Genomic DNA, 25,237 nt, shown 5'->3' on the forward strand with positions numbered 1-25,237 from the left:
ACCGGGGGACGGCGGGGCGGACGCGAGACCGGCGGGGGCGGCTCGACCCGGCCGGGCCGGGGTGCCGGGGCTGGCGGATCGGCGGCGGCGCGGCGGACGCGCTGGAAGGCGGGCGCGTCACGTGCGGACCTGGCGTGGATCGTCGTGCCGGTGCGGGTGGAGCGGGGTGCCGTGGTGAGGGACCGAGATCTGGCGGCGGTGCTGCGATCAGTGGCTTCCCAATAGATTTGAGCAGCTGGCGCTTGTATCAGCGGTAATGTCAATTAAATGTCTTGCGTGGGCGGCAGCCTCAGCTCCTCCTCGGTAGGTACCGGGAGCTGGGCGCACAGCCTCAGCCTGCACCGTTACAGTCGGAGGCGGCTGGGCTAACGGTCTCTTTGCTTATCAGCTTTCCGGGAGATGGGCGGTGCGCGGGTCGCCGATGCGTGCGAGATGCATCCTCTGCACCGCAGTCTTTGGCGCCGCCGGTGCTGGTGCCGGAGGTTGGAGGCCGACTCCATGAGGAGTTGTTTCAACCGTGAGTCCCGCTCCTTCCTCGCGAGGCCTGAGATGGGGCACTTGTCCGACCGTGCGACTCTCCAAGACAGCGGAGGCAGGAGTCGTGCGGGTCACTCACCGCATATACCGCTGGGCAGCCGCGCGGGGGGCTTGAACCCGCCGGTCGGGCATAAGGGAAGAAGAGGTCTAACCCCTCTAATTCCCTAATGACTATTGTAAACACTAACTATAGAACTATTAACAAAATTTAACAACTATGATAACTATATACACTAACTAACGGAGAACGCTAAGGCTGTGGAGGAAAGCAGATCACTCCACTGTTCCTACTAGCCGTCACGGGCGGAAAGAAGGAACTGAGGAGCGGACGGGCCGGCTGGGGTATATATCCGCCGCCATGGCGGCGCCACTCAGGGGCGCCCGCCCGGGCCGAGTTGCTAGGCTAAAAATGTTCTACATGGAATGGATAGGAGCAATCACTCGAAGAAGAATATAAGTTTCCACATCAGAGAATTCCACAAAAAATTGCAATCTTTCAAAATACCTGCCATCTTCTAGTGTTCTCAGTAGGACTGAGACCACCAGGTGCCCTTAGTAAAGAGGGCTACTGTCCCCATTCACCTGCTCTTCTTCAGTGTCCCTATCAGCCTTCTGACTGCATATTTTCTCTCCTATCTTCCCTAAGGGCAGCTTGACTTCATTCTAATTGGGACACAATAGGCATTTTGAAAATGGGCATCTTAACTAGGAGAACCCTTGGCCTGAGTCCTCGCTGAGAACTATCGGAGACAGCATCCATTTAGAAAAGCGTCCATAAAAATCAGTTCAATCTAATCTAGGTCTACAAACACTAAAATATGTCAATCATAATCACATGGTGTCACTAAAGGGCAAAGTTAATGTTGTTTGGGTGCCCTGCCATATCTTAACGTGTTTAGATTACTTTAAATTTAAACTTGACTCTGAATTTCCTATGTTTATAATAGTAGTTTTGGGAATAAATACAACATATACCTGTAATGTATACTACCCTAAGTTACTGATACCAACTCTCAAGCCACCTAGCTTGTGCCTAGAATACATTTTTCAAACAGATAATTCTAACCTCAGACCATTGTTCATAAGTCTGTTTATCCTGAAATTCTCTCTCAGTTGATTAGTGTTTGGAATGATGTAACACTATTAAAAAAAAATGCTTACCACCACATGCAAGTATAGAGAATATTCACCTTAAACATTATTCATTTTGAAACTTTATACCATTGGTTCTCAAACTTTTGTACTGGTGACCTCTTTCACATAGCAAGCCTCTGAGTGAGACCTCCCTTATAAACTATAAACACATTTTTTATATATTTAACACCATTACAAATGCTGGAGGCAAAGCAGAGTTTGGGGTGGAGGCTGACAGCTCACGACCCCCCATGTAATAACCTCGTGACCCGCTGAGGTGTCCTGACCCCCAGTTTGAGAACCCCTGCTTTATAAAATGCTCTATAGTTAGTTTCATAACTTCTTTGACAGAAAATAGAAGCAAATATACAGATGAAAGTGCTACAAATCAATCTCCAAATGTTCCAATAAACTTAGAATTGTTTTAGAGTAGAGACACTTTGCATATGTCTACACTGAGTTTTAAAACACATGGCAGCAAGTTTCAGAGCCAAGGTCTATGGGCTTGCACCAGGGTGCTAAAAAAAGCAGCACAGAAGTTGAGGCTTGGGCTCTGAAGACCAGGATGGAGTACAGAGCCCAAGCTCCAGCCCCTGCTGCAATGTCTACTCTGCTGTTCTTAGCACTGTAGTGTGAGCCCGAGTCTGTAGACCCAAGGTTTGAGACTTGCTGCCATAGGTTTTAAAATGTAGTATAGACATACCCAAAGTAAACTGAGCTTTTCATTTAAGAGACCTGGGAGCTCAAGTTCTCATTTCACACTGGAGATAACATTAGATAACTAACAGAGAACTTCCCATGTTGGCAGACAGATGGACAAGATGGCCTGACAGCTCCTTTTCTTTTCTAAAGTCTATAAATATAAAAGTAAGCTGTTTAGGATCAGGAGTGACTTTTACTAAGTATATATACAGCATCTACAACAATAAGGTGCTGATCTTGACTACAAATAAAAAAAATCCCATCAGACCATCATTTAGAACCACTCTGGAAATAAATCTACAGATTCAATATACCAAGAGAACAACCCCTCCACCTCCCCTTCACCATAGAATTTTATATAACTACCACACTTACCATATAAGAACATACGAATGGCCATACTGGATCAAAACAATGGCCCATCTAGCCCCATATCCTGTCTCCTGACAGTGGCCAGTGTCAGATGGAATGAACAGAACAGGGTAATTATCAAGTGATACATCCCCGTCATCCAGTTCTAGCAGGCAGAGGTTTAGGGACACCTAGAGCATAGGGTTGCACCCTGATCATCTTGGCTAATAGACATTGATGGACCTACCTGCCATGAATTTTTATAATTATGTTTTGAACTTTTTATATCATTGGCCTTTACAACACCCCTGGCAACAAGTTCCAAAGATTGACTGTGTGTTGTATGAAGCAGTACTTCCATTTGTTTTAGATCTGTTGCCTATTAATTTCATTGGGTGACTGCTAGTTCTTGTGCTGCATGAAGGTGTAAGTTAACACTTCCCTATTCATTTTCTCCACACCATTAGTGATATTACAGACCTCTATCATAGGACTCAGTCATCTTTTCTAAGCTGAAGAAGGCACAGTTTTCTTAATCTCCCCTTATAAAGAAGCTTTTCCATACCCCCAATCATTTTTGTTGCCCTTCTCCGTACTTTTTCCAACTCTCTTTTTCCAAATCTCATTTGACAAGGAGTAATCAGAACTGCATGCAATATTCAAGGTGTGGGTGAACCATGGATTTATAGAAAGACAATATGATGTTTTCTTTTCTTATTTTCTATCCCTTTCCCGATTGTTCCTAACATTTTGTTAGCTTTTTTGACTGATGCTGCACATTGCACAGATGTTTTAAGAGAACTATCCAGACTGACTCCAAGATTTCTTTCTTCAGTGGTAACGGCTAATTTAGATCTCATCATATTGTATATATATAGAGAGAGAGTTGGGATTCTGTTTTCTACTGTGCATTACTTTGCACTTATCAACACTGAATTTCATCTGCCATTTTCTTGCCCACTCACCCAGCTTTTTGAGATCCCTTTGTTACTCTTCGCAGTCAGCTTTGGACTTAACTAGCTTGAGTAATCTATGAAATATGTTAATTCACTTTAGAAAAGACAGCTCTGCTCTCTTCTCTTCATATGCTGATAATAGCTGTGAAACTAAGCGCTTGTTTATCTCATCAGTTGTGCATGTGCAAATCTCATGGAGCTGCCATATATACACCTGACAAGATAATCAGGTTGCAGAAAAGTGTAACTGAATATGACTTTTGTCTGTAACACCTTGCATTAATTTTTTATTGCCAAAATAATACCAGAAGTCCATGAACACTCAAAATTGTGCACAGAATTTCCAATAACACAGCAGACCCATAATGAACCAAACAATATAGATTTTAAAATGCACTTATTTAATGAAGGAAGAATCCATAAAATGAAAGCTCCACATAACTAAGGAGGACACCATCCCACTTCAAACCTCAGCTGGGCTTTTACAAAAGATTATTTACCACAAAAGCAAATTTTGATTTTGGAAACAACTGTGACCCGATTCTCATCTCCAATTTTAGATGAACTCATTTTCAGATTCAGACAGAATTAAAGCATACAACAGAACAATGATAAAAATAATTCTTAAAACTGTAACTAACTAGTGAAACCAGAGAATGAATTAAAAACTGATATACATACCCCTTATCCTTTGCATGAACATCAGCACCATGCTGAAGCAAAAGCTGGACTATTCGAACTCTGTTGTAGCCTGCTGCTAGATGCAAAGGAGTGGACTGCAAACAAAAACAATGAAAAGTAAGACAGGGAGATAGAATTCATATACGTTTTGTAATTTATACAGCCCACAAAAGGAGAGAAGCAGCCAAAGTTAATTAATACCAGAACCAATGCTTAAAAAAAGGCTGAGAGTCATTTAATAAAAGGCAGTTTTTGAAATAAAGGAGCCAAGTCATCAATCTTATTTTCAAAATGCTGAACAGCCTGCAGCTTAGGGTTGCCAACTGTCTAATCACACAAACCCAAACACCCTTGCCCTGCCCCCATCTTTGAGGCCCCGCCCCACTGACTTCATCACCCCTCCCTCTGTCGCTCACTCTCCCCCACCCTCACTTGCTTTCACCAGGCTGGGGCAGGGGGTTGTGGTGTGGGCTGGGCCGAGGGGTTCGGAGTGTGGTAGGGGGCTCCAGGCTGAGCCTAGGGCAGGGGGTTGGGGTGCAAGAGGGGGTCACGGTTGTGGGTTCTGTCTGGGTGGTGCTTACCTTGGGCGGCTCCCAGTTGTTGGCACAGTGGGGCTAAGGCAGACTCTCTGCCTGCCCTGGCCCCGTGTGGCCCCGGAAGTGGCCTGCATATCCCTGCGTCCCCGGAGGGGAGGGAGAGAGAGGGGCTGGTGGTCTCCGCACAGTGCCCCTGCCCCCACTCCGCAGCTCCCATTGGCCGCAGTTCCCAGCCAGTGGGAGCTGCAGAGTCCTCCTGCCCCCACACCCTCAGGCCGCAAGGGAGCAGGGACATGCTGGCTGCTTCTCGAAGCAGCATGGGGCCAGGGCAGGCAAGGAGCCTGCCTTAGCCTCTCTGTGCCGTCAAACTTTTAGGAGCCTAAAATCTCCCAGATTGGCTTCAACAGCCTCCGGGAGATGGAGACTCCCGGAGAAACTGGGAGGACTGGCAACCCTATGCAGCTCCCACTGACTTCAGTGGGAGCTGCTTGGTGCTCAACACTTCTGAAAGTCTTATTCAGGAAGTTTCGTATAAACTCAAAGCCTAACTTTAAGATCCTATTTTTGGACATCTTGGCTATAGTTCTTAAATTTAAGAAATGAAGCTACAGAGAGTCAAATTACTGCCACCAGGTCTGCATGTGTGACTCTGGGAATCCATGAGAAAAGATTTTGGGAGACTACAACTTCTCCCTTATTTTTAAAGCTAGATAGCAGTCAACTTTATGGCAACCAAAGGGAAATTAAACCATTTACTTCCCTCTTCAAGTAGCTGCTCCTGTAAATTGCTAAAAAGAGGAACTGGTGTCTTCTCTGCACCTATGAATCATAGAAATGTAGAACTGGAAGGGACCTCAATAGGTCATCTAGTCCAGTCCCTTGCACTGAGACAAATTTGGCAGCATGTGACCTCCAGAAGAAGAGGGAGGAGCGTCCATGTACCAGCAATGGAGACAGAGATGAGCAACCGTTTTCATGTTCTTTCCACAGGTACTAATGTGGAGAGTGGACTAAATGATACATCTGAGGGAAGGGAGCAGAAGGAGACTCCACTGATTAGAAGGCATGAGATGCACTGTCCTAGGGATGGGGGTTCCATGACCACCGCTCCCAAGAGAAGGAGGCGGGTGGTGGTGGTAGAGGACTCCCTCCTCAGGCGGACTGAGTCATCTATCTGCCACCCTGACTGAGAAAACCGAGAGGTCTGCTGCTAGCCACGAGTTAGGATTCACGATGTGACGGAGAGACTGCTGAGACTTATCAAGCCCTCGGATCGCTACCCCTTCCTGCTTCTCCACGTGGGCACCAATGATACTGCCAAGAATGACCTTGAGCAGATCACTGAAGACTACGTGGCTCTGGGAAGAAGGATAAAGGAGTTTGAGGTGCAAGTGGTGTTCTTGTCCATCCTCCCTGTGAAGGGAAAAGGCCTGGGTAGAGATAGTCGAATTGCGGAAGTCAACTAAATAGCTACGCAGGTGGTGTCGGAAAGAAGGCTTTGGATTCTTCGACCATGGGATGGTGTTCCAAGAAGGAGGAGTGCTAGGCAGAGACGGGCTCCACCTAACGAAGAGAGAGAAGAGCAGCTTCGCAAGCAGGCTGGCTAACCTAGTGAGGAGGGCTTTAAACTAGGTTCACTGGGGGAAGGAGACCAAAGCCCTGAGGTAAGTGGGGAAATGGGATATCGGGAGGAAGCACGAGCAGGGGAGCTCAAGAGGGGAGGACTCCTGTCTCAGACTGAGAAAGCGGGACAATCAGCGAGTTATCTTAAGTGCCTATACACAAATGCAAGAAGCCTGGGAAACAAGCAGGGAGAACTGGAAGTCCTGGCACAGTCAAGGAACTATGATGTGATTGGAATAACAGAGACTTGGTGGGATAACTCACATGGCTGGAGTACTGTCATGGATGGATATAAACTGTTCAGGAAGGACAGAAAAGGTGGGAGAGTTGCATTGTATGTAAGAGAGCAGTATGACTGCTCAGAGCTCCGGTATGAAACTGCAGAAAAACCTGAGAGTCTCTGGATTAAGTTTAGAAGTGTGAGCAACAAGGGTGATGTCGTGGTGGGAGTCTGCTATAGACCACCAGACCAGGGGGATGAGATGGTTGAGGCTTTCTTCCGGCAACTAGCAGAAGTTACTAGATTGCAGGCCCTTGGTCTCATGGGAGACTTTAATCACCCTGATATCTGCTGGGAGAGCAATACAGTGGTGCACAGACAATCCAGGAAGTATAAGGGACAATTTCCTGGTGCAAGTGCTGGAGGAACCAACTAGGGGCAGAGCTCTTCTTGACCAGCTGCTCACAAACAGAGAAGAGTTAGTAGGGGAAGCAAAAGTGGATGGGAACCTGGGAGGCAGTGACCATGAGATGGTTGAGTTCAGGATCCTGACACAAGGAAGAAAGGAGAGCAGCAGAATACAGACCCTGGACTTCAGAAAAGCAGACTGACTCCCTCAGGGAACTGATGGGCAGGATCCCCTGGGAGAATAACGTAAGGGGGAAAGGAGACCAGGAGAGCTGGCAGTATTTTAAAGAATCCTTACTGAGGTGCTCCTGGCACTGAGGCTCCTGCTGCAGTAGGGCAGCCAACCCCACCACCTCCACTCAAAGCTTACTCCGTTCGGCCCTCCCCCTCCCTGCCACCAATCAGCAGTTTCAATCAGCTGTTTGCCCGCAGGAGAGCAGCCCCAGCATGCTCACCTGGGGAGAGGAGGCAGAAAAGAGGTGGAGTGGGGCCTTGGGGAGGGGGGTGGAACAAGCAGACCTACTCTGACTGCAGAGCCAGGCTGAAAAAAGAAGGTGCTGCTCAGCTCCCGGGACTTTGCAGCTGGACACCACTTTCTGGGTCCTAGTGCTGGTTGAGCTCCCTTCCGTGCGCTGGGAGCCATCCTTGATCTTATACAACAGTGAGTGCCCGTGGTGGGGCAGGGGCACAGAGGCAGTGGGGAAGGAAGCAGGTGGGATGGGGAGGAGATGGAGCGGTGGGGAAGGATGGGGGATGGGGAAGGGGATGAAGGAAGGGGTGGGATGGGGAGGAGATGGAGTGGTGGGGAAGGGGATGGGATGGGGAAGCGGGGGCAGGGGCACAGAGGCAGCGGGGAAGGAAGGGGGTGGGATGGGGAGGAGATGGAGCGGTGGGGAAGGGAGATGGGATGGGGAAGAGAAGGGGATAGGGCGGGGATAGGGCAGGGATCTGCAATCTTTGGCCCACGGCCCGCCAGGGTAAGCCCCCTGGTGGGCCGGGCCGGTTTGTTTACCTGCCACGTCCGCAAGTTCGGCCGATCGCAGCTCCCACTGGCTGTGGTTCACTGCTCCAGGCCAATGGAGGGGCTGCAGGATGAAGGATGTGCTGACCGCGGCTTCTCACAGCCCCCATTGGCCTGGAGCGGCAAACCGCGGCCAGCAGGGAAGCTGCTATAAATGTGAGGCATCTTGCAGAGGACCCCGGGTCTCGTCTTATCAACATCAGTGCATCGATCCGGATCGGCAGAAGCCCAGCTCCACCCCTCCCCCATCTAACTCACCTGGCCAGTGAAGTTAAGGGGAGCAACTAGTTGGTAACAACAACAGGACAGTGTGTTTGTGTGTGTGTATGTGAGTGCATGAGTGTAATATAGATTATATGCATAGGATACAGTGTTGATTGATGCCACATTCATTGGTAATACATGTATTTGCCTTATTCCCCCTGAAAAGATCCTGTGCAGTACTTTAAGTACAACAACCCCACCTTCCCTGCACCCAGACTCCCCCTGGCTGCTGAGCTCCAACCACTTTCCAACCACTGGGTCCCCCCTGCAGACTCCCATTGCCCCTGCACCTGGCACCTCCCTGTGCATCCAGATCCCCCACTGAGCTGCCTGCACTCAGACTGCCCCCCACAGAACCCTCTTACCCCCATCTGGATACCCCCACACTAAGTCCCTCTGCACTCGGATCCTGCTGCCGGGCTGAGCCTCCCTGTCCACATCTGGTGTGCCTGGAGCAAAAGGGGAGGGCCACAGAGTGTTTCTGTGGCAGGGTCAGGTTCAAGTCTCACTGCCAAGTCCCTGACCCAGGGGGGCAGGGGAGGCTGCAGGGTATTCTCCCACCTCCATGCAGCCAGCGGCCTGTGCTCCCCACTGCCGTGGTGGAGCTTCCACATTTATTTATTATAAAAAAAATCAGAATTTTAAAATATTATGCACAGAATTTGATGCAGAATTCCCTCAGGAATATGGGGCACTGTACAGCTGTGATGGTGGGATTGTGAAGGGGGTGCTGGACAGTAGGGGATCTGTGGATGGGGGGCTGGGCAGGGTGCTGTGCAGTTGTGTGGAACGACGTCAGCGGGAGGGGTCTCTAGGCAGGGGGTGCTGGGCATAGGGATCTGTGGGGGAAGTCTCTGGGTGAGGGGGCACTGGCATAAGGGCAGGGCACTGGGCAGGGGGGCAGTGTGGAAGGGGCACGCTGGCAGCACAGGGCTGGGGGGGCAGTGTGCATCTAGCAGTTTTGGGTTTGTAAACAGTGCCCTTGTGCTGGGCTGAGTGGGACCACTCCCACTGTGCCTCTGTCCTGGGGCCGGCTTTGTTCAATATCTTCATTAATGATCTGGAGGATGGCGTGGATTGCACCCTCAGCAAGTCTGCAGATGACACTAAACTGGGAGTGGTAGATACGCTGGAGGGTAGGGATAGGATACAGAGGGACCTAGACAAATTAAGAGGATTGGGCCAAAAGAAACCTGATGAGATTCAACATGGACAAGTGCAGAGTCCTGCACTTAGGACAGAAGAATCCCATTCACTGCTATAGACTAGGGACCGAATGGCTAGGAAGCAGTTCTGCAGAAATGGACCTAGGGGTTACAGTGGATGAGAAGCTGGATATGAGTCAACAGTGTGCCCTTGTTGCCATGAAGACTAATGGCATTTTGGGCTGTATAAGTAGGGGCATTGCCAGCAGATCGAGGGACATGATCATTCCCCTCTATTTGACATTGGTGAGGCCTCATTTGGAGTACTGTGTCCAGTTTTGGGCCTCACACTATAAGGAGGATGTGGAAAAATTGGAGAGAGTCCAGCGGAGGGCAAAAAAAAAATGATTAGGGGACTGGAGCACATGACTTATGAGGAGAGGCTGAGGGAACTGGGATTCTTTAGTCTGCAGAAGAGAAGAATGAGGGGGGATTTGATAGCTGCTTTCAACTACCTGAAAGGGGGTTCCAAAGAGGATGGATCTAGACTGTTCTCAGTGGTAGAAGATGACAGAACAAGGAGCAATGGTCTCAAGTAGCAGTGGGGGAGGTTTAGGTTGGATATTAGGAAAAGCTTTTTCACTAGGAGGGTGGTGAAGCACTGGAATGGGTTACCTAGGGCGGTGGTGGAATCTCCTTCCTTAGAGGTTTTTAAGGTCAGGTTTGACAAAGCCCTGGCTGGGATGATTTAGTTGGGTTTGGTCCTGCTTTGAGCAGGGGGTTGGACTAGATACCTCCTGAGGTCCCTTCCAACCCTGATATTCTATGATTCTATGATTATCTTCTATACTATCCCTGAAAAATGTTTGTTCTAAACCAGGGGTAAGCAAACTTTTTGACCTGAGGGCCACATCTGGGTGGGGAAATTACATGCAGGGTCTTGAATGTGGGGCTGGGGTAGGGTTTGGGGGGCAGGAGGGAGTGTGGGGTGTGGGAGGGGTTGTGGTGTGCAGGAAGGGGCTCAGGGCCAGGGGTTGGGGTACAGGAGGGGTGTGGATTGTACAAGGGAGCTCAGGGCAGGGGACTGGGGTGCAGGAGGGTGTGGGGTGCGGGCTCTGGCCCGGCGCCGCTTAGCTTAAGCAGCGCCAAGGTGGCAGCGGCATGCAGTGTGACTCAGGCAGGCTCCCTGCCTGCTCTGACCCTGCACCGCTCCTGGAAGCGGCCAGCACCATGTCCCTGTGGCCTCTGGGGGGGAGGGGGCGCCAGAGGGCTCCGTGCACTTCCCTCGGCTGCGGGTACCTCCTCCGAAGCTCCCATTGGCCATGGGTCCCCGTGGTTCTAAAGATAATTTAGTTAAGATACATTATAGCTCAAAGATAGCTCACCATGGAATAGGGATTATAAATTCTAATTCTATAGTATGAGACAATATATTCATGTAATGTTTAAGAAAGTTTAAGAAAAGTTTTGTAAATAGTTCATGGATTAGGGGACCCAGTCTTATGGGGTTCCAAGGGCTTCTGTACAGATTATTTAGGTTAATCTTTCTGTCTACCCAATGGAACTCAGTGCTCAGTCTAGAAGGTACCATCAGAGATGCTTAGTTTTGCAGTTCTCACTGTGGATTTGTGTCTCTGGAGATAACATGCTTGTTAAGAGCAAAAATGTTTTAAAATAAACAAATAAGTAAATAAATAATATATAGAGGTGAGAAACAACAGACCTCAAGCCTACTGTCCCGCTGCAAATTTGTGTACATAGAGTCAATCCCTTACCTCTCTGTAAAAGTGCAAAGTTTCAAAAAGTTTAATGAATAGAAGATTGTTGGGAGAAGAAGTCTGGAGATAAATGTGTGAAGGGAGGGACAGGCAGGAGAAGCAAAAATGAAAGTGTTTGAGCAGCATATTCCAGAAGTCTTGAGGTCTTTCTGAGTATAACCTTCGTTGATTTGAGATCTACCATATCATTCTCTCACTACAAGGGAAAACCTATAATGGCAGCAGGCCATAAAAGAGACCCAGTTTGGAAATATTTCAATGAAGTTCCTCTACCTGTGGGTAAGACAGGGATGAGTGCAAAATGCAAACAGTGAAACAAAGAATGCCATTAGCCTTCTTGGCAACAAGGGCACACTGTTGACTCATAGTCAGCTTTTCGTCCACCGTAACCCCTAGGTCCTTTTCTGTAGAACTGCTGCCCAGCCATTCGGTCCCTAGTCTGTAAGAGTGAATGAGATTCTTCTGTCCTAAGTGCAGGACTCTGCACTTATCCTTGTTGAACCTCATCAGGTTTCTTTTGGCCCAATTCTCTGATTTGTCTCGGTCCTCTGTATCCTATCCCTACCCTCCAGCGTATCTACCACTCCTCCCAGTTTAGTGTCATCTACAAACTTGCTGAGAGTGCAGTCCACACCATCCTCCAGATGTTAAGGGGTCCTGACTCTGTGTCCCAGCTCCCAGCCCCGCCAACTCCCGGGGGCCCCTCCCTGTGCCCCCAGGTCAGAGGCCCCCTCCCTCTGCCCCCCAGGTCCCAGACTCCCAGTTCTTAGCTCCCACCTCCACCAGTTCTCAGGGTGTCCCTCACATCTTCAAGATCCCCCCTCCTGAATGCCACACTCTGACCCTCTCAGTTCTCCATGCTCCCCAGCTCTCAGGGGCTCCCCTTTTTCTTGCTCATCCCAAAGGGAGGTGTAAGTGCAGGGGTGTGGGGATATTTTGGGAGTGAAACTTCCACCATCACCCACCCTAGCTTCCAGCACTGCACTGGAGCATTTGCATTTTAACCCCCCTCCCCTGCCACCTAATATCCCACCTTTCCTGGGACTGGGGAGAGGCACTTGAATACTGGGGATAATCAGGATTGGGGTGTGGGGAGATATCTGCCCTTCTGAAGCCCCCACGTCACTGCCCCCTCCTCCCCGCATCCCCACACCAGTGAAATTATCTAGACACCTCTGGTTCCCTCCCCCCTTTCTGGGTCTCTCAGGTCACCATGCGCCCCTGCCACCACAGTCTTCTGGTGCCCTCCTGTCACTGTGGCTCCCCTTGGGCTGCCGACCCTCTGGGACTCTGGCAGAGGAGCTGGATGCCGTGCTGAGTGGGAGAGGCTGGGAGGTGCAGTAGAGGTACGACTCTGCCCCAGAGCCCGGTGGAGTAGGGTGGACCCGGCCCCCACCTGCCACCCCACCCTTGGGGTGGCAGCCTCCCCTCGCCAGGTCCAGTGGCCTGCGCTCATAGGGTGTCCCCCGAAGCTAGGCCATCTGACCCCTGGGGTTTGCTCTGTCTCTGCAGCTAGAGACCGGAACTCATTACCTACTGGAGTTTGCTCTCTCTCTGTCTTAAGAGATCAGGGCTAATTGCCTACTGGCTTTGCCCCGTCTCTGCCACAAGAGACCAGGACTAATTGACTGCTGGGTGTGCTCTGGCTCTGCACCCAGAGACTAGCGCCAATTGACTACTGGTTTGCTCTGGCTCTGAAACCCGAACCCAGAGCTAATTGCCTACTGGTGTTGCCCTCTCTCTACGTTAAGAGATCTGGGCTAATTGACTGCTGGCTTGCCCTGTCTCTGCACCAAGGGAACAGGGCTGATGGACTCCTGCCTGATGGTTGCTCTGGCCCTGCAACTAGAGCCCAGAGCTAACTGACTGCGGGGTTTCCTCTATCTCTGTCTCCAGAGGCCAGAGCTAATCGACTACTGTGTTTGCTCCACCTCTGGCTGAAGGTCCTGGAGCTACTTGTTTCCTGTGTGGGCTCTGAGCTCTGCCACACTAAGCTGTGTGCAGCCTCGGCTTCAAGGGCCTGAGAGCTATAAACGGTTGGCTGCTTAGCCTGTTAGACCGGTCGGGATGTTAACACCTAACACTAATTCCCCTGATAGTAGGTGAAGGCCCTGACGATGTAGTGAGGTGGTGTAGCCTCTCTCTGACCTAAAGGAGAAGGGACAACCACCACACCACTACAATCTGTTATCACTTGAACTGTAGAAGTGGGAACACTGCAGCATATTTAGCTGGACACACAAACTGTTAACATTACATATCCCAATGTATTAGGAGAATAATGCAAATCTTTAGACCCATGTAAAAAAAAACATGGCAAATTAAATTAGTTGTCTGGCAAATCTATAAAAAAACTGGCCAGGCTGGTGAAATATCAACCAGGTGGTAACCCTACATGCTCCCTATAGAGGCGCACACCAATGCCATACACCAAGACATACAAGTGATTTTCTAATGGCTAGGGTACTTAAAAGGGGTGTAACTCCACTTTACAAAACTAAAGTAAATGCTTATGTAAGATGCTCGTGTTATTTTAAAGTTTTATGGTCTCTGTAAGCCATGAAAAGCAGGTAGCACGCATTTAGCATTGGCCTGCTAAACCCAGGGTTGTGAGTTCAATCCCTGAGAGGGCCATTTTGGGATCGGGGAGGGGAGCTGGGGATTGGTCCTGCTTTGAGCAGGGGGTGGACTAAATGACCCCCTGAGGTCCCTTCCAAACCTGATATTCTATGATCTAAGCAGAGATCATTGTACACAGGATGGCAATCACTGCCAGCTTTTATACACCAGATTTGTACTAAAACAGACGTATTTTCCTTTAACATTTCTGAAAATGAGCTGCTTGGGGGTTTGAGAAGTACGGCAATGTTTTAAGTAAAGAAATGTGAGGGATTGATGTTATTTTCACTTAACCTTCTTATTATGTTCATACTTCTTACAAAACTCATTTGCAGTAAATTAAGGTAAATCAATTTGTAAGAAATGCAATAAAAATACAAAGATATAGAAAAGCACCCTCAAATACTGCTGATAGTGAGACGGAATACTGAGAGCCCAGTATGTACAAAGTCATATCACATTAATCCATTAGAACTCCGTCCAATTACTTCCTGACCATTTTGCATTACAACCAACAGAGATGCCCTATCTTCCTGTCACTCCAAACCAAGTCACTAGCCACTCGCTTGAGGTTGCAAAAGTTCCCCTGAATAAGCTTGTAAAATGGCAGATTCACGATGAATAGCGGCAATTCAGATGACACTTTCTCAGTGCATAGCCCTATTCACAAGTCCTGAATTAGACACTGAACTAAGCAACATCAACCCCGGAACGACGTCGGGATGAGACACTATTTCGCCAGAGTTGGAATCAACGCCTGTTAATGGCTATCCAAAATCCTGACACAGCTTGTTAAGGAGAGTAACTTGCTAAGGATCTAGAGGATGTGAAAAGTGATCACCCTTCTAAAACCTGGAGAGGACCCACACAATGCTGCAAGCTACCAACCAAACTCTCTGCTATCTGTCAGCTTAGAAGTCCCAGAGTGGCTTATCCTCCAGTGTATATCTCCAGAGGTAGAGGCAACTCTCTGGGTATGGCTACACTGGCGATTTGCAGCGCTGGAAAGCCTCCACCAGCGCTGCAATTAGTAAGTGGCCACACCTGCAGGGCACTTCCAGCGCTGCAACTCCCTGGCTGCAGCACTGGCCGTACACCTCACTCAGCATGGGGAATAAGGATTCCAGCGCTGGTGCTGCAGCGCTGGTCATCAAGTGTGGCCACACACCAGCGCTGTGATTGGCCTCCAGGGTATAAGGATGTATCCCAGAATGCTTTTATAAATTACTCTCTTTGTTTTGTTGTGAAGGAGCTCCACGGACTGCTTATCTAAAAAACAAACACAGCTCCTGTTTGCTGTGATCATCTGTACCTGGCTGTAAACAATCAAATGAGAGGCAGGCAGGGAGCGAATGAAACAGCGGGGAGTTGTGTTGGCTGCAGGCTGTTTGCAATTAAGAGTTAAGACTAAGGGGTCGGAAAAATGTTCTGATTTTTCAAGGCAGGAAGCTAAACACACAGTGTTGGCTCCAAAAATCCACTCTCTCTCTCCCCCCGCTCCCTGTCACACTAGACCCCACTCCACCCCCCTCTTTTGAAAAGCACGTTGCGGCCACTTGAATGCTGGGATAGCTGCCCATAATGCATCACTCCCAACAGCGCTGCTAATGCTGCAAATGTGGCCACACACCAGCGCTGGTAGCTGTGAGTGTGGCCACACACCAGCGCTGCTCCTACACAGCTGGACGACCAGCGCTGCAAACTACCAGCGCTGCAAACCGTAGAGTGTAGCCATACCCTCAGCATCAACCAAGCTGGCTTCTGGAAGGGTTGAACCACATGTGACCAAATCCCAGCCCTTTCTACATATATAGGAAATGGGTTTCAACAGAGCTTGAAGACAGGAGCTGTTTTCTTGGACCTGACAGAGTCCTTTGATACAGTATGGCACACTGATCTTCTGGTAAAACTGTCAAGAGCTCTCCCAGTATGGGTGGTGGACATAGTTGAACTTCTACTTTGTAACAGGAATTTTGGGGTACTGTGATAGGGTGCACTGTCACAAACTTTATGTCCCAGAAAATCTAAGTTTTCCACAGGAAAATTTCAAATTTGCTGGAAAATTTATTTTCTTTGGAAAATTATTCCCAGCCTTGTGGTGCTCCCACTTCCCTGCAGCCCACCTGGTAGGCTGCAAAGAAGCCTGGACTACCAGACACCTGACTACCAGGCTCACCAGTAGCCCAGAAATCTCAGCTTCCTGGCTCCCAGAGATGCCCGGCTTCCAGGTCCGCCAATCTCTTTGCATGGTGGGGTGCCGGGGGATTCCAGGCAGCTAGGGGAGCCTTAGAAATGTGTCAAAAAGGTCAAACAAAATGTCATTTTGAATTTTTTGAAACAAATTTTGGAAATGTTAATGTTCTGTTCCATTTCAGAGTGATTTTTTTAATTTTTAATTTCCTCCTGAACAGGAATTCCATTTTCTAGCCTGCTCTAGTCAGAATACCAACACAGGTTCCAAAGTCTTAGAAACACAGGCACTGGAAACAGTTATCAGCATGGCAACGTACATTCTGAAATACTAGAAACACTGGGACTAGTGCATAGAATCTCAGGGTTGGAAGGGACCTCAGGAGGTCATCTAGTCCAACCCCCTGCTCAAAGCAGGACCAATCCCCAACTAAATCCCCAAATGGCCCCCTCAAGGATTGAACTCACAACCCTGGGTTTAGCAGGCCAATGGCTCAAACCACTGAGCTATCCCTCCCCCATTGTAGTGCTGGGGGAAAGAAGTACTCCAGCACCTGAGCAAGGCACCAAAAGACATAGCAAAGCAAAAGCATCAAAGTGCTAAACATACATAGAATTTAAAATGGAACTCAGACCCCACTGAAAGGCAGAACTCAGAGAAAAAGATGCATAATGCCTTCAAATCTGGCCAGCAAGATAAGGAACTGGAGGATCATCAGAGAGATTCAGCTCTTGTGAGGAGAATCTTTGCTTCACATGGTCAAGAAGGAACTTACTGGAAGGCTCTAAGAGCAGTAGGTAAACTCAAAATATGGTACACAACATCCAACAGGGGCTAGCTCACACTCTATCCTTGGGGACCAATATATTTCTCAAGAGCTCAAGGATTTCTGCCCATCTCACACTCGGGAACTGAGAACATATGTGAGAACCCTAGAAGATAGCATATTTAGAGAGCAAGTATTTTAAACCTGAGGTTCTTAAACAATTATGAATATGTCCCAGATTATTAATGCCAGTGAACCAATGACTGTTTGAAATAACACCATGTTACAACACTAATTCTTCTAAAGCAAACAATTGGAGTTAAAACTCTAACTCGATGGATTTACTGTATTTAACAGTTAAGGGAGAGGATTACTCATTACTATACAGGGCCTGATCCTGCAAACATTTACATATGGAAGAAACTTTGAGCAGTCCCATTAAAGCCACTTGGATAAAATGATATATATATATGCGCCAGAGTGTCTGAAGATCCCTATGTTTTATCATTGGGAAGTACAGACATGGAAAAAAAAAGTATTATGAGTATGATTCAGCAGTTTTTCTCGCCTTCCCCTCTCCCCCATTACCCTCAACCTAAACATTAAATTGATATACCCTTACTATTCTAGTCAGTACTGGCAGGAACAAATCTGGAAAGATGTTCCCATTATGCAGTGATAATGTACAGATTACTGAAAGCAGCACTACCTTGAACAGAAGTAATTTTCTATCTATATGCATTTTAATTTTGGTTTAGCTGGTTAAAATGCTGGCAACACAGGGAAAATGACAGCTTCACAATTCCACGCTATTTTAAAATGAACATTATCTTCAATATCAGCAACTGAATTGCTGTAGCAATTTTTTTAATCATAACTGAAATTGTCGTCTTTTTTGCTTTCTGCAACAGAAGTCTCAGTATTGCTGTGTTCTACAGTAATTGTAATGAATACTTTTTTCTAGTTCACAACCTGTTGGCCTTTAGTCTACTGTTTTAAAATTTCTCTAATTTTAGACAGAGTGAACCAGCAGAATTCCATGCTGATGTGGTCTCTCTTTGTAACTTAGATTTTGCTAAGGAGGAAATAATTACTTTAAACATTAAATATGTTGTTCCACAGTTAAGGCATTCTTGTAAGAAACAGAAATTTCAAATGGTAGGCTATCAGTTATAATACATTTTTTGTGCTTCTAAATATTTAAGGTTTGCCTAGCGTCACGGAGCTGGGATTTTAATATTAAATAGTAGTGTTAATAAAGAACCAATGGGCAGATTCTTTTGTGTTCCAGAGCAATCAGGGAGCCAGTTCCAGTTCCCTGATTTTGAGAGCCAACTCTGAAACCCAAAACAAATTTCGACTGATGCTCTAAATTGTGCCACTGACTTAAGGTGGACATTTTACCAACAGAGAATAGCATCCAAATAACTGAAATGGTAGTTATCCCTGCTCTGGCTACATTGAAGGTGGCCTACAAAGAAAGAGGGAGGGGAAAGAGATGGGGTTTATATCCCTTTTTCGCTCTTCTATGATGTACAAGTAATTTGAAGCAGTAAAGAATCCTGTGGCACCTTATAGACTAACAGAAGTTATGCAGCATGCTGATCAATCAGGGAGATGGGGGCCCTGTTCCAGCAGCTGAGGTGAAAAAAAAGGGAGGAGGAAACTTGTTCTTGTAATTGCCATTCATTCAGTCTTTTTTTAGTCCTAAGCTGATGGTGTCAAATTTGCAGATGAACTGGAAGCTCAGCAGTTTTCTCTTCTCTGGTCCTGAAGTTTTTTTTGTAGGATGGCCACCTTAAAATCTGCTATTGTGTGGCCAGGGAGGGAGGCTGTCTCTCCTACTTTTTTTTTTGTATTGCCAATGTCTGAATTGTGTCTTTGTGTCCATTTATTTTTTGAGAGACTGTCCAAGTTTGGCAGCATAGGGGAGCATTGGGCATTGCATGGCATATATTACAGTAATTTGAAACATTTAAGAAAAAAAGGGAGAGGTGTATTGCCCGCTGTTTACGTAAGAAATATCAAAAGATCAAGCTTGGTCTTTACTGGTTTTGCTAGAGAGCTCCTTAGAGGTCTCAGATTTGAATTGTGAGCTCTCCGCTCTTAAATGAAGGAGCAGGGATGCTGAATCCTTAATAAGAACCACTTTCACAGGCATGCACATGAGGTGTGCCGGGAGTGCCCAGGCACACCCTAATGCAGGGGTGGGCAAATGGCTCCACTCTCCCAGCGCGGCAAGCTGTGGGGTCTGCACTCCCGGGCTGGGGCGCCCAGCCGAGCACAGCAAGCCGCCGGCCCCTCCCCTTGAGCCTTGCCGCCGCGCATGCAGCGCTCTGAGGGGCGGGGCTGCCTGCTCTCGCGGGGCGGCGTGTCTGGCTCTGCGCGGAGCAGAACATGCTGCTAGGTGCCTCGTGGTAAGGGGGCCAGGGCCGGGGGTTGGATGGGGGGGCAGTCAGGGGAGAGGAAGCAGGATATTTGGGGCCGGGTCTCTCTCCCTGGCCCCACCTGCCGCCACCCCTGCTCGTCTTTCCCAGGCCCCGGAGCAGAGCTGCCTCCCTGCAGCAACTGCTGCCGCAGAGTCCTAGTCCCCCCCTCCCGCCCCCTCGACTGCCAGGGCAGACTGACTCTGAGCCTGCCCTTCCCCCTCAAACCCTTCCCTTTTCCGGCAGGACCCTCCAGCAGCACAGGGCCCCTCACCTCCCCGCCTGCAGTCACTGCTCCTGTCCCATGCTGGGCAAGGAGGCAGCTCCATCCCTCTCCCTCAGTGAGGCTACAGTCAGGGGCAACAGCCGGGGAGGAGGCGCAAGCAGCACCCCCGGCACCCACCACGGGGGAGGCGAGGGAGCACATGGAGTGACAGTGGTGGGGGTGAGTGTGCTGCTGGGGGGGCGGGAAAGGGGGGCTCCTCCCCCAGAGCATGCTGCTGCCGGCAGGGAAACGGCTGGGGGGAGTCCTCCTCTCTGGCCCCTGTCCCAGAGCAGCCTGCCTGCACCCCACACTCATCCCCAGCCCTGCCCCACCCCATCCCATCGCCCACACCCCCCATTGCACCCTCAACCCTCTACCCGAGCCCCTCCAGCACCCCAAACACATTATCCCCAGTCCCAGCCAGAGCCCTCACCCCCCACACCCCAACCCTCTGCCCAAGCCCTGAGCCCCCTCCAACACCACACCCCCTCATCTCCAGCCCCAGCCAGAGCCCTCACCCCCCACACTCCTACTCTCACCCTGAGCCCACCCCAAACCCCCCATTCCCAGCTGCAGAGCCCTCACCCCCTACACCCCTACTCTCACCCTGAGCATCCCACACTCCAAACCTCTCATCTGCACTCCATCCCTCTGCACCCCTCCCATCCCCAAACTTCCTCCCAGGGCCTGCACCCTGAACCCCAATCACCTGCCCCAGCCTAGGGCCTGCACCCCAGACCTCCTCCCTCACCCAAACTCCCTCCCAGAGCCTTGGGCAGGTGGGGGGGGCGGAGTTTGGGCGGGAGCGGGTTCTGGGCACCACCAAAGTTTCTACAAACCTGGCACCCCTGGGAGGGGGGGTCTCTGGAGAGGGCAGTCAGGGAGCCGGGGTGGGTGGGAGGTTGGGGGCATGGGAGTCCCGGGGTCTGTCAGGGGTGGGGGTGGATAGGGGTCAGGGCAATCAGGGAACAGAGAGCAAGGAGGGTCCTGGGAGTTAGGTAGGGGTCTCTGGAGGGGTGGTCAGGGGACAAGGAGCTGGGGGTTGGATGAGTCAGGAGTTCGGGGCTGTCAGGAGGCAGGGGTGTGGAGAGGGGTTGGGGCAGGCAGTAAGCAGGGGTTGTATGGGTCGGGAGTTCTGAGGGGGCAGTCAGGTGGCAGGGGTGTGGAGTGGGGTTGGGGCAGGCCAGGAGCAGGGGGGGTTGTAGGGGTCGGGAGTTCTGGGGGGGTCCTGTCAGGGGGCGGGGAGTGGTTGGATGGCGCGTGGGAGTCCCAGGAGTCTGTCTCGGGGTGGGGGAGTGGATAAGGGTCAGGGCAGTCAGGGAACAGGTAGGGGGTAGGGTCCTAGGGGGGCAGTCAGGGGACAAGGAGCAGGAAGGCTTAGATAGGGGGTCCTGAGGGGCAGTTGGGGCAGGGGTCCCAGGAGGGGGTAGTCAGGCGACAAGGAGCGGGGGGGGCTTCTGAGGGGGGCAGTCAGGGGGCGGTAAGTAGGGGGGAGTGGATGGGGGCAGGGCAGGAGTGGGGCTAGGGCAGGGCTTCCTGGGTGTACACCCGAATGAAATGTGCTGCGCACACCTATGACCACTTGGCTCCTTGTTTTTCAGACATTTATATTCAGTAGTAAACAAACAAGGAGTTTTGAACAGCAAATAAAAATCACATTATTTTTCTGTTATTCTGTTTCACGTACATCATGTCTTGGATGTTATAATCCTACTGGCTCTACAGTTATCCATACAGGCTTTCAGGAAAAACAGGGCAGACAAGATTTGAATTTCCTATGTAGAAACTAAGCAGAAAATTTCAGAGATCCCACACTTTTCAGGACTTCTGTATAAATCGTAAAGAAAAGGGACTATGACCAATTTTCTTCTTTTGCTGGTTATTTTTAGCTCTGTTATACTGCAATCCTGTGAATTTTATTGTGTACATTAAAAACAAAAAAAATACATTTCAGGTTTTGTTTTCTGAGGAAGGGAGAAGAGGAAATGCTACATTTCATACGTGCAGCTTCCCCACCGTCAGCGAGCCTGAACAGATTTAGAAAATGCAAGCAGGAGTGCAAAACTCATACTCACTTTTCATCATATGTTACAAGTTACCTTTATTCAAATCAGAACGTACTGCCTGCAGAAAACAGCAGTAATAATGATGATACTTTGCACTTGTAATGTGTGCCTTAGAAGCTCCCTCAAAGCACTGTATATGTTTACTTTCTTTGAATTATGGGATGCACAGTGGGGTTTCTAATCAGAGAAAAAGTCTCAGTTTCCTAGTTTACATACAGCTGACTACTTTGAAAGATGTCCTGATTCCTGACAAGAGGATTATTTGAATTTGGTATACTAAGCACAGCTTCTGAGCAGCAACAAACCACCTCCTCTGGGAGTTAGAATTTATGCTGCAGAGCCTCTTTCCAATCCCAATAGCCTGGGTCTATTTGACGCTGTTCTCTTACAACCTTCTCTAAAACCAACTGCATCACTCATATATCAGGAACATGTTCCAAATGCAGGCAAAGCACCTCTTGCTGCCACTTTATCATCATACTGATTGACAAGAATGAGAGAACAAATTGGAACCAAGCTAAAATCTATAGCAGACATTCCTGAACTTTTACACTATACTTATTTGTTTGTTTTTAACTAGCAGCTTGAAAAGTGAGGCTACAGGAAATACTTTGCAATAATGTATCCAGCGGCTGTCCCTTGTCCTATACTTAGGCCTGGTCTACACTAGCCTGTTATTTCGGAATTAGCCAAGTTATTTAAGAAAAAAAAATGACCAAATGGGTTTTTTCGATTTAAAGGGCTCTTTAATCTGATTTCTGTACTCCACCTCAGCAAGTGGAGTTGCACTTAAATCGAGATTGCAATCCCGGGTTAAAGGTATTGTGGACGCAAATCGATGTTTTTGGCCTCTGGGAGATATCCCTGGATGCTCCTTTGTGATTACTCTGGTCAACACTCTCAACTCCAATGCACTAACCAGGTGGACAGGAAAAGCCCTGGGAACTTTTGAATTTCATTTCCTGTTTGGTCACCATCAGCACAGGTGACCATCAGCACAGTCCACCATCACAGGTGACCATGCAGAGTCCACCATCCCAGGAGATCACGTAGTCCCGGATTCGCAGACAAGCCCCAGCATGGTCCGAATGGGAGGTACTGGATCTCATCGCATGCTGGGGAGATGAGTCTGTTATGGCAGAACTACTTTCCAAAAAAAGGAACACAAATACCTACGCTAAAAAGTCTCCAGGGCCATGACGGAAAGAGGCTACTCCAGGGACACAGAGCACTGTCGTACAAAAATCAAGGAGCTCAGGAAAGCGTACCAAAAAGCCAGAGAGGCAAACAGGCATTCTGGGTCACAGCCCCATACATTCCGCTTCTACCGTGAGCTCCATGCCTCCCCCAACCCCTCTCCACTACCCCACCACTGTTGGTGGACACCTGCAAGGGGGGAGTTGCAAGGAGCGAGGAGGAAGAGACATTGGAGGAGGAGGAGGAGGAGGACAATGCACAGGCGGCAAGTGGGGAATCCGTTTCCCCTCTAGCTGGGAACTAATCTAACGCTGGAGCCAATAGCCTCCCCTCACTCCCAAGGCGGACTCCTGTTCCATGACCCTGGAGAAGGTACTTCTGGTGAGTGAGCACCTGATCGGAGCCACGCGGTGGGGGGCAGGAGGGAACCCAGCGGTGCTGGGTTGTTCGCGTTTACAGTAAATGGCTCATCCCTGCTCTGAGCCTGATCAGAGCCACGCGGTGGGGAGGCGGGGGGTGGTGGCTGTTGTGTGCAGTGATCATCCCAGAGAGCCCGCAGGCCCTCCTTTTATATGGCAAACCTACCAGGCATTGCTTGCTGCGGGAAAGGGGGCCCAGCAGTTTGAAACCATTGAAATGAATGTAGAAGCAGCAGAACCCCGCAATGTATTTTTTAAAATACTACCCTCCCCTTTTCTCCTCCTGCAGGTGCAAAAGTTACAACGCGGCCCCTATCTACTCCGTCCCGGAGGCTGGTCCAGATTAGAAAGCGGAAAAAATGAACTCGGGACGACATGTTGGCCGAGTTCATGCAGTCCTCCCGCACTGATAGGGCCCAGCTGAATGCGTGGAGGCAAACAATTGCGGAGTCCCGTAAAGCATTACAGGAACATGAAGAGAGGAGGGAGGCGCGCGATGAGAGCAGGCAGGACGCTACGGTCAAGCTCATGGGGGAGCAAACTGACATGCTCCGCTGTATGGTGGATCTAATGCGGGAAAGGCAGCAAGACCACAGACTGCTGCTGCAGCCCCTGTATAATCAAACTCCCTCCTCCCCAGGTTCCATAGCCTCCTCACCCAGACTCCCAAGAACACAAGGGGCCCACACACTCAACCCCAGAGGATCACCCAAGCACCAGAAAGCTGGGATATGCGAACTTTTGATTTGGTTTCTGGACTTCTCCTTCCCTCCTCCTCCTCCACCCCCCTAACACAATACCCTCCCCTCCCCCGGTCTACCTTCGGATTTCTCTCAATGTGTTGTGCATCAAATAATAAACAGTTTTTAAACAATTTTGACTTTATTTCCTTTCATATATATATAGGATGCGGATAACTTCAAGAGAAACAAACACAACTGTCACACCGTACCCTGGCCAGTCATGAAACTGGCTTTCAAAGCTTCTCTGATGCGCACCGCGCCCTGTTGCGCTCTTCTAATCGCCCTGTTGTCTGGCTGCGTGAAATTGGCAGCCAGGCGAGTTGCCTCAACCTCCCACCCCGACATAAACGTCTCCCCCTTACTCTCACAGATATTGTGGAGCACGCAACAAGCGGCAATTACAATTGGAATATTGGTTGTGCTGAGATCTAACCGAGTCAGTAAACTGTTCCAGCGCGCTTTCAAACATCCAAAAACACATTCTACCACCATTCTGCACTGGCTCAGCCTATAGTTGAACTGCTCCTTACTACTGTCCAGAGTGCTTGTATACGGCTTCATGAGCCATGGCATTAAGGGGTAGGCTGGGTCCCCGAGGATAAAAGACGGTTACTCAGCTTTGTAACTGTTGTTCGAGATGTGTTGCTCATATCCATTCCAATTAGGTGTGCGCGCGCCGCATGCACATTCATCAGAAGATTTTTACCTTAGCAACACTCGGTGGGTCGGCTGGGCGCCCCCTGGAGTGGCGCCGCTATGGCACCGGATATATACCCCAGCCGACCCATCCGCCCCTCAGTTCCTTCTTGCCGGCTACTCTGACAGTGGGGAAGGAGGGCGGGTTTGGAACAGATATGAGCAACACATCTCGAAGAACAGTTACAACGGTGAGTAACCGTCTTTTCTTCTTAGAGTGCTTGCTCATATGCATTCCAGTTAGGTGATTCCCAAGCCTTACGTAGGCGGTGGGGTCGGAGTGAGATGTTGCAGAATGCAAACTGCTGAGCCAAAGGCTGCATCATCTCTGGACTGTTGGACCAGTACATAATGTGAGGCAAAGGTGTGGACCGAGGACCAGGTAGCTGCGCGACATATCTCCTGGATGGGAACGTGAGCCAGGAAGGCAGCAGAAGAAGCCTGAGCCCTGGTGGAAGGTGCAGTGAGGTGGCTCGATGGAACATGGGCCAAG

The 25,237-nt window shown here is 49.4% G+C and overlaps 1 protein-coding gene across 2 annotated transcripts in view; it reads right to left on the reverse strand.

Moving 5' to 3' along the window:
* TNKS (tankyrase) overlaps nucleotides 1-25,237 on the reverse strand; it is a 332,035-nt gene that overhangs the window by 128,700 nt on the left and 178,098 nt on the right. For both annotated transcript variants that reach the window (XM_039540122.1, XM_039540123.1), the window contains exon 6: nucleotides 4,362-4,456. In XM_039540122.1, the coding sequence (XP_039396056.1) occupies nucleotides 4,362-4,456 (95 nt within the window). The remainder of the gene's footprint in view (nucleotides 1-4,361; nucleotides 4,457-25,237) is intronic.

This window comes from Mauremys reevesii, linkage group 5, assembly GCF_016161935.1.
Source record: "Mauremys reevesii isolate NIE-2019 linkage group 5, ASM1616193v1, whole genome shotgun sequence".
Lineage (NCBI taxonomy): Eukaryota > Metazoa > Chordata > Testudines > Geoemydidae > Mauremys > Mauremys reevesii.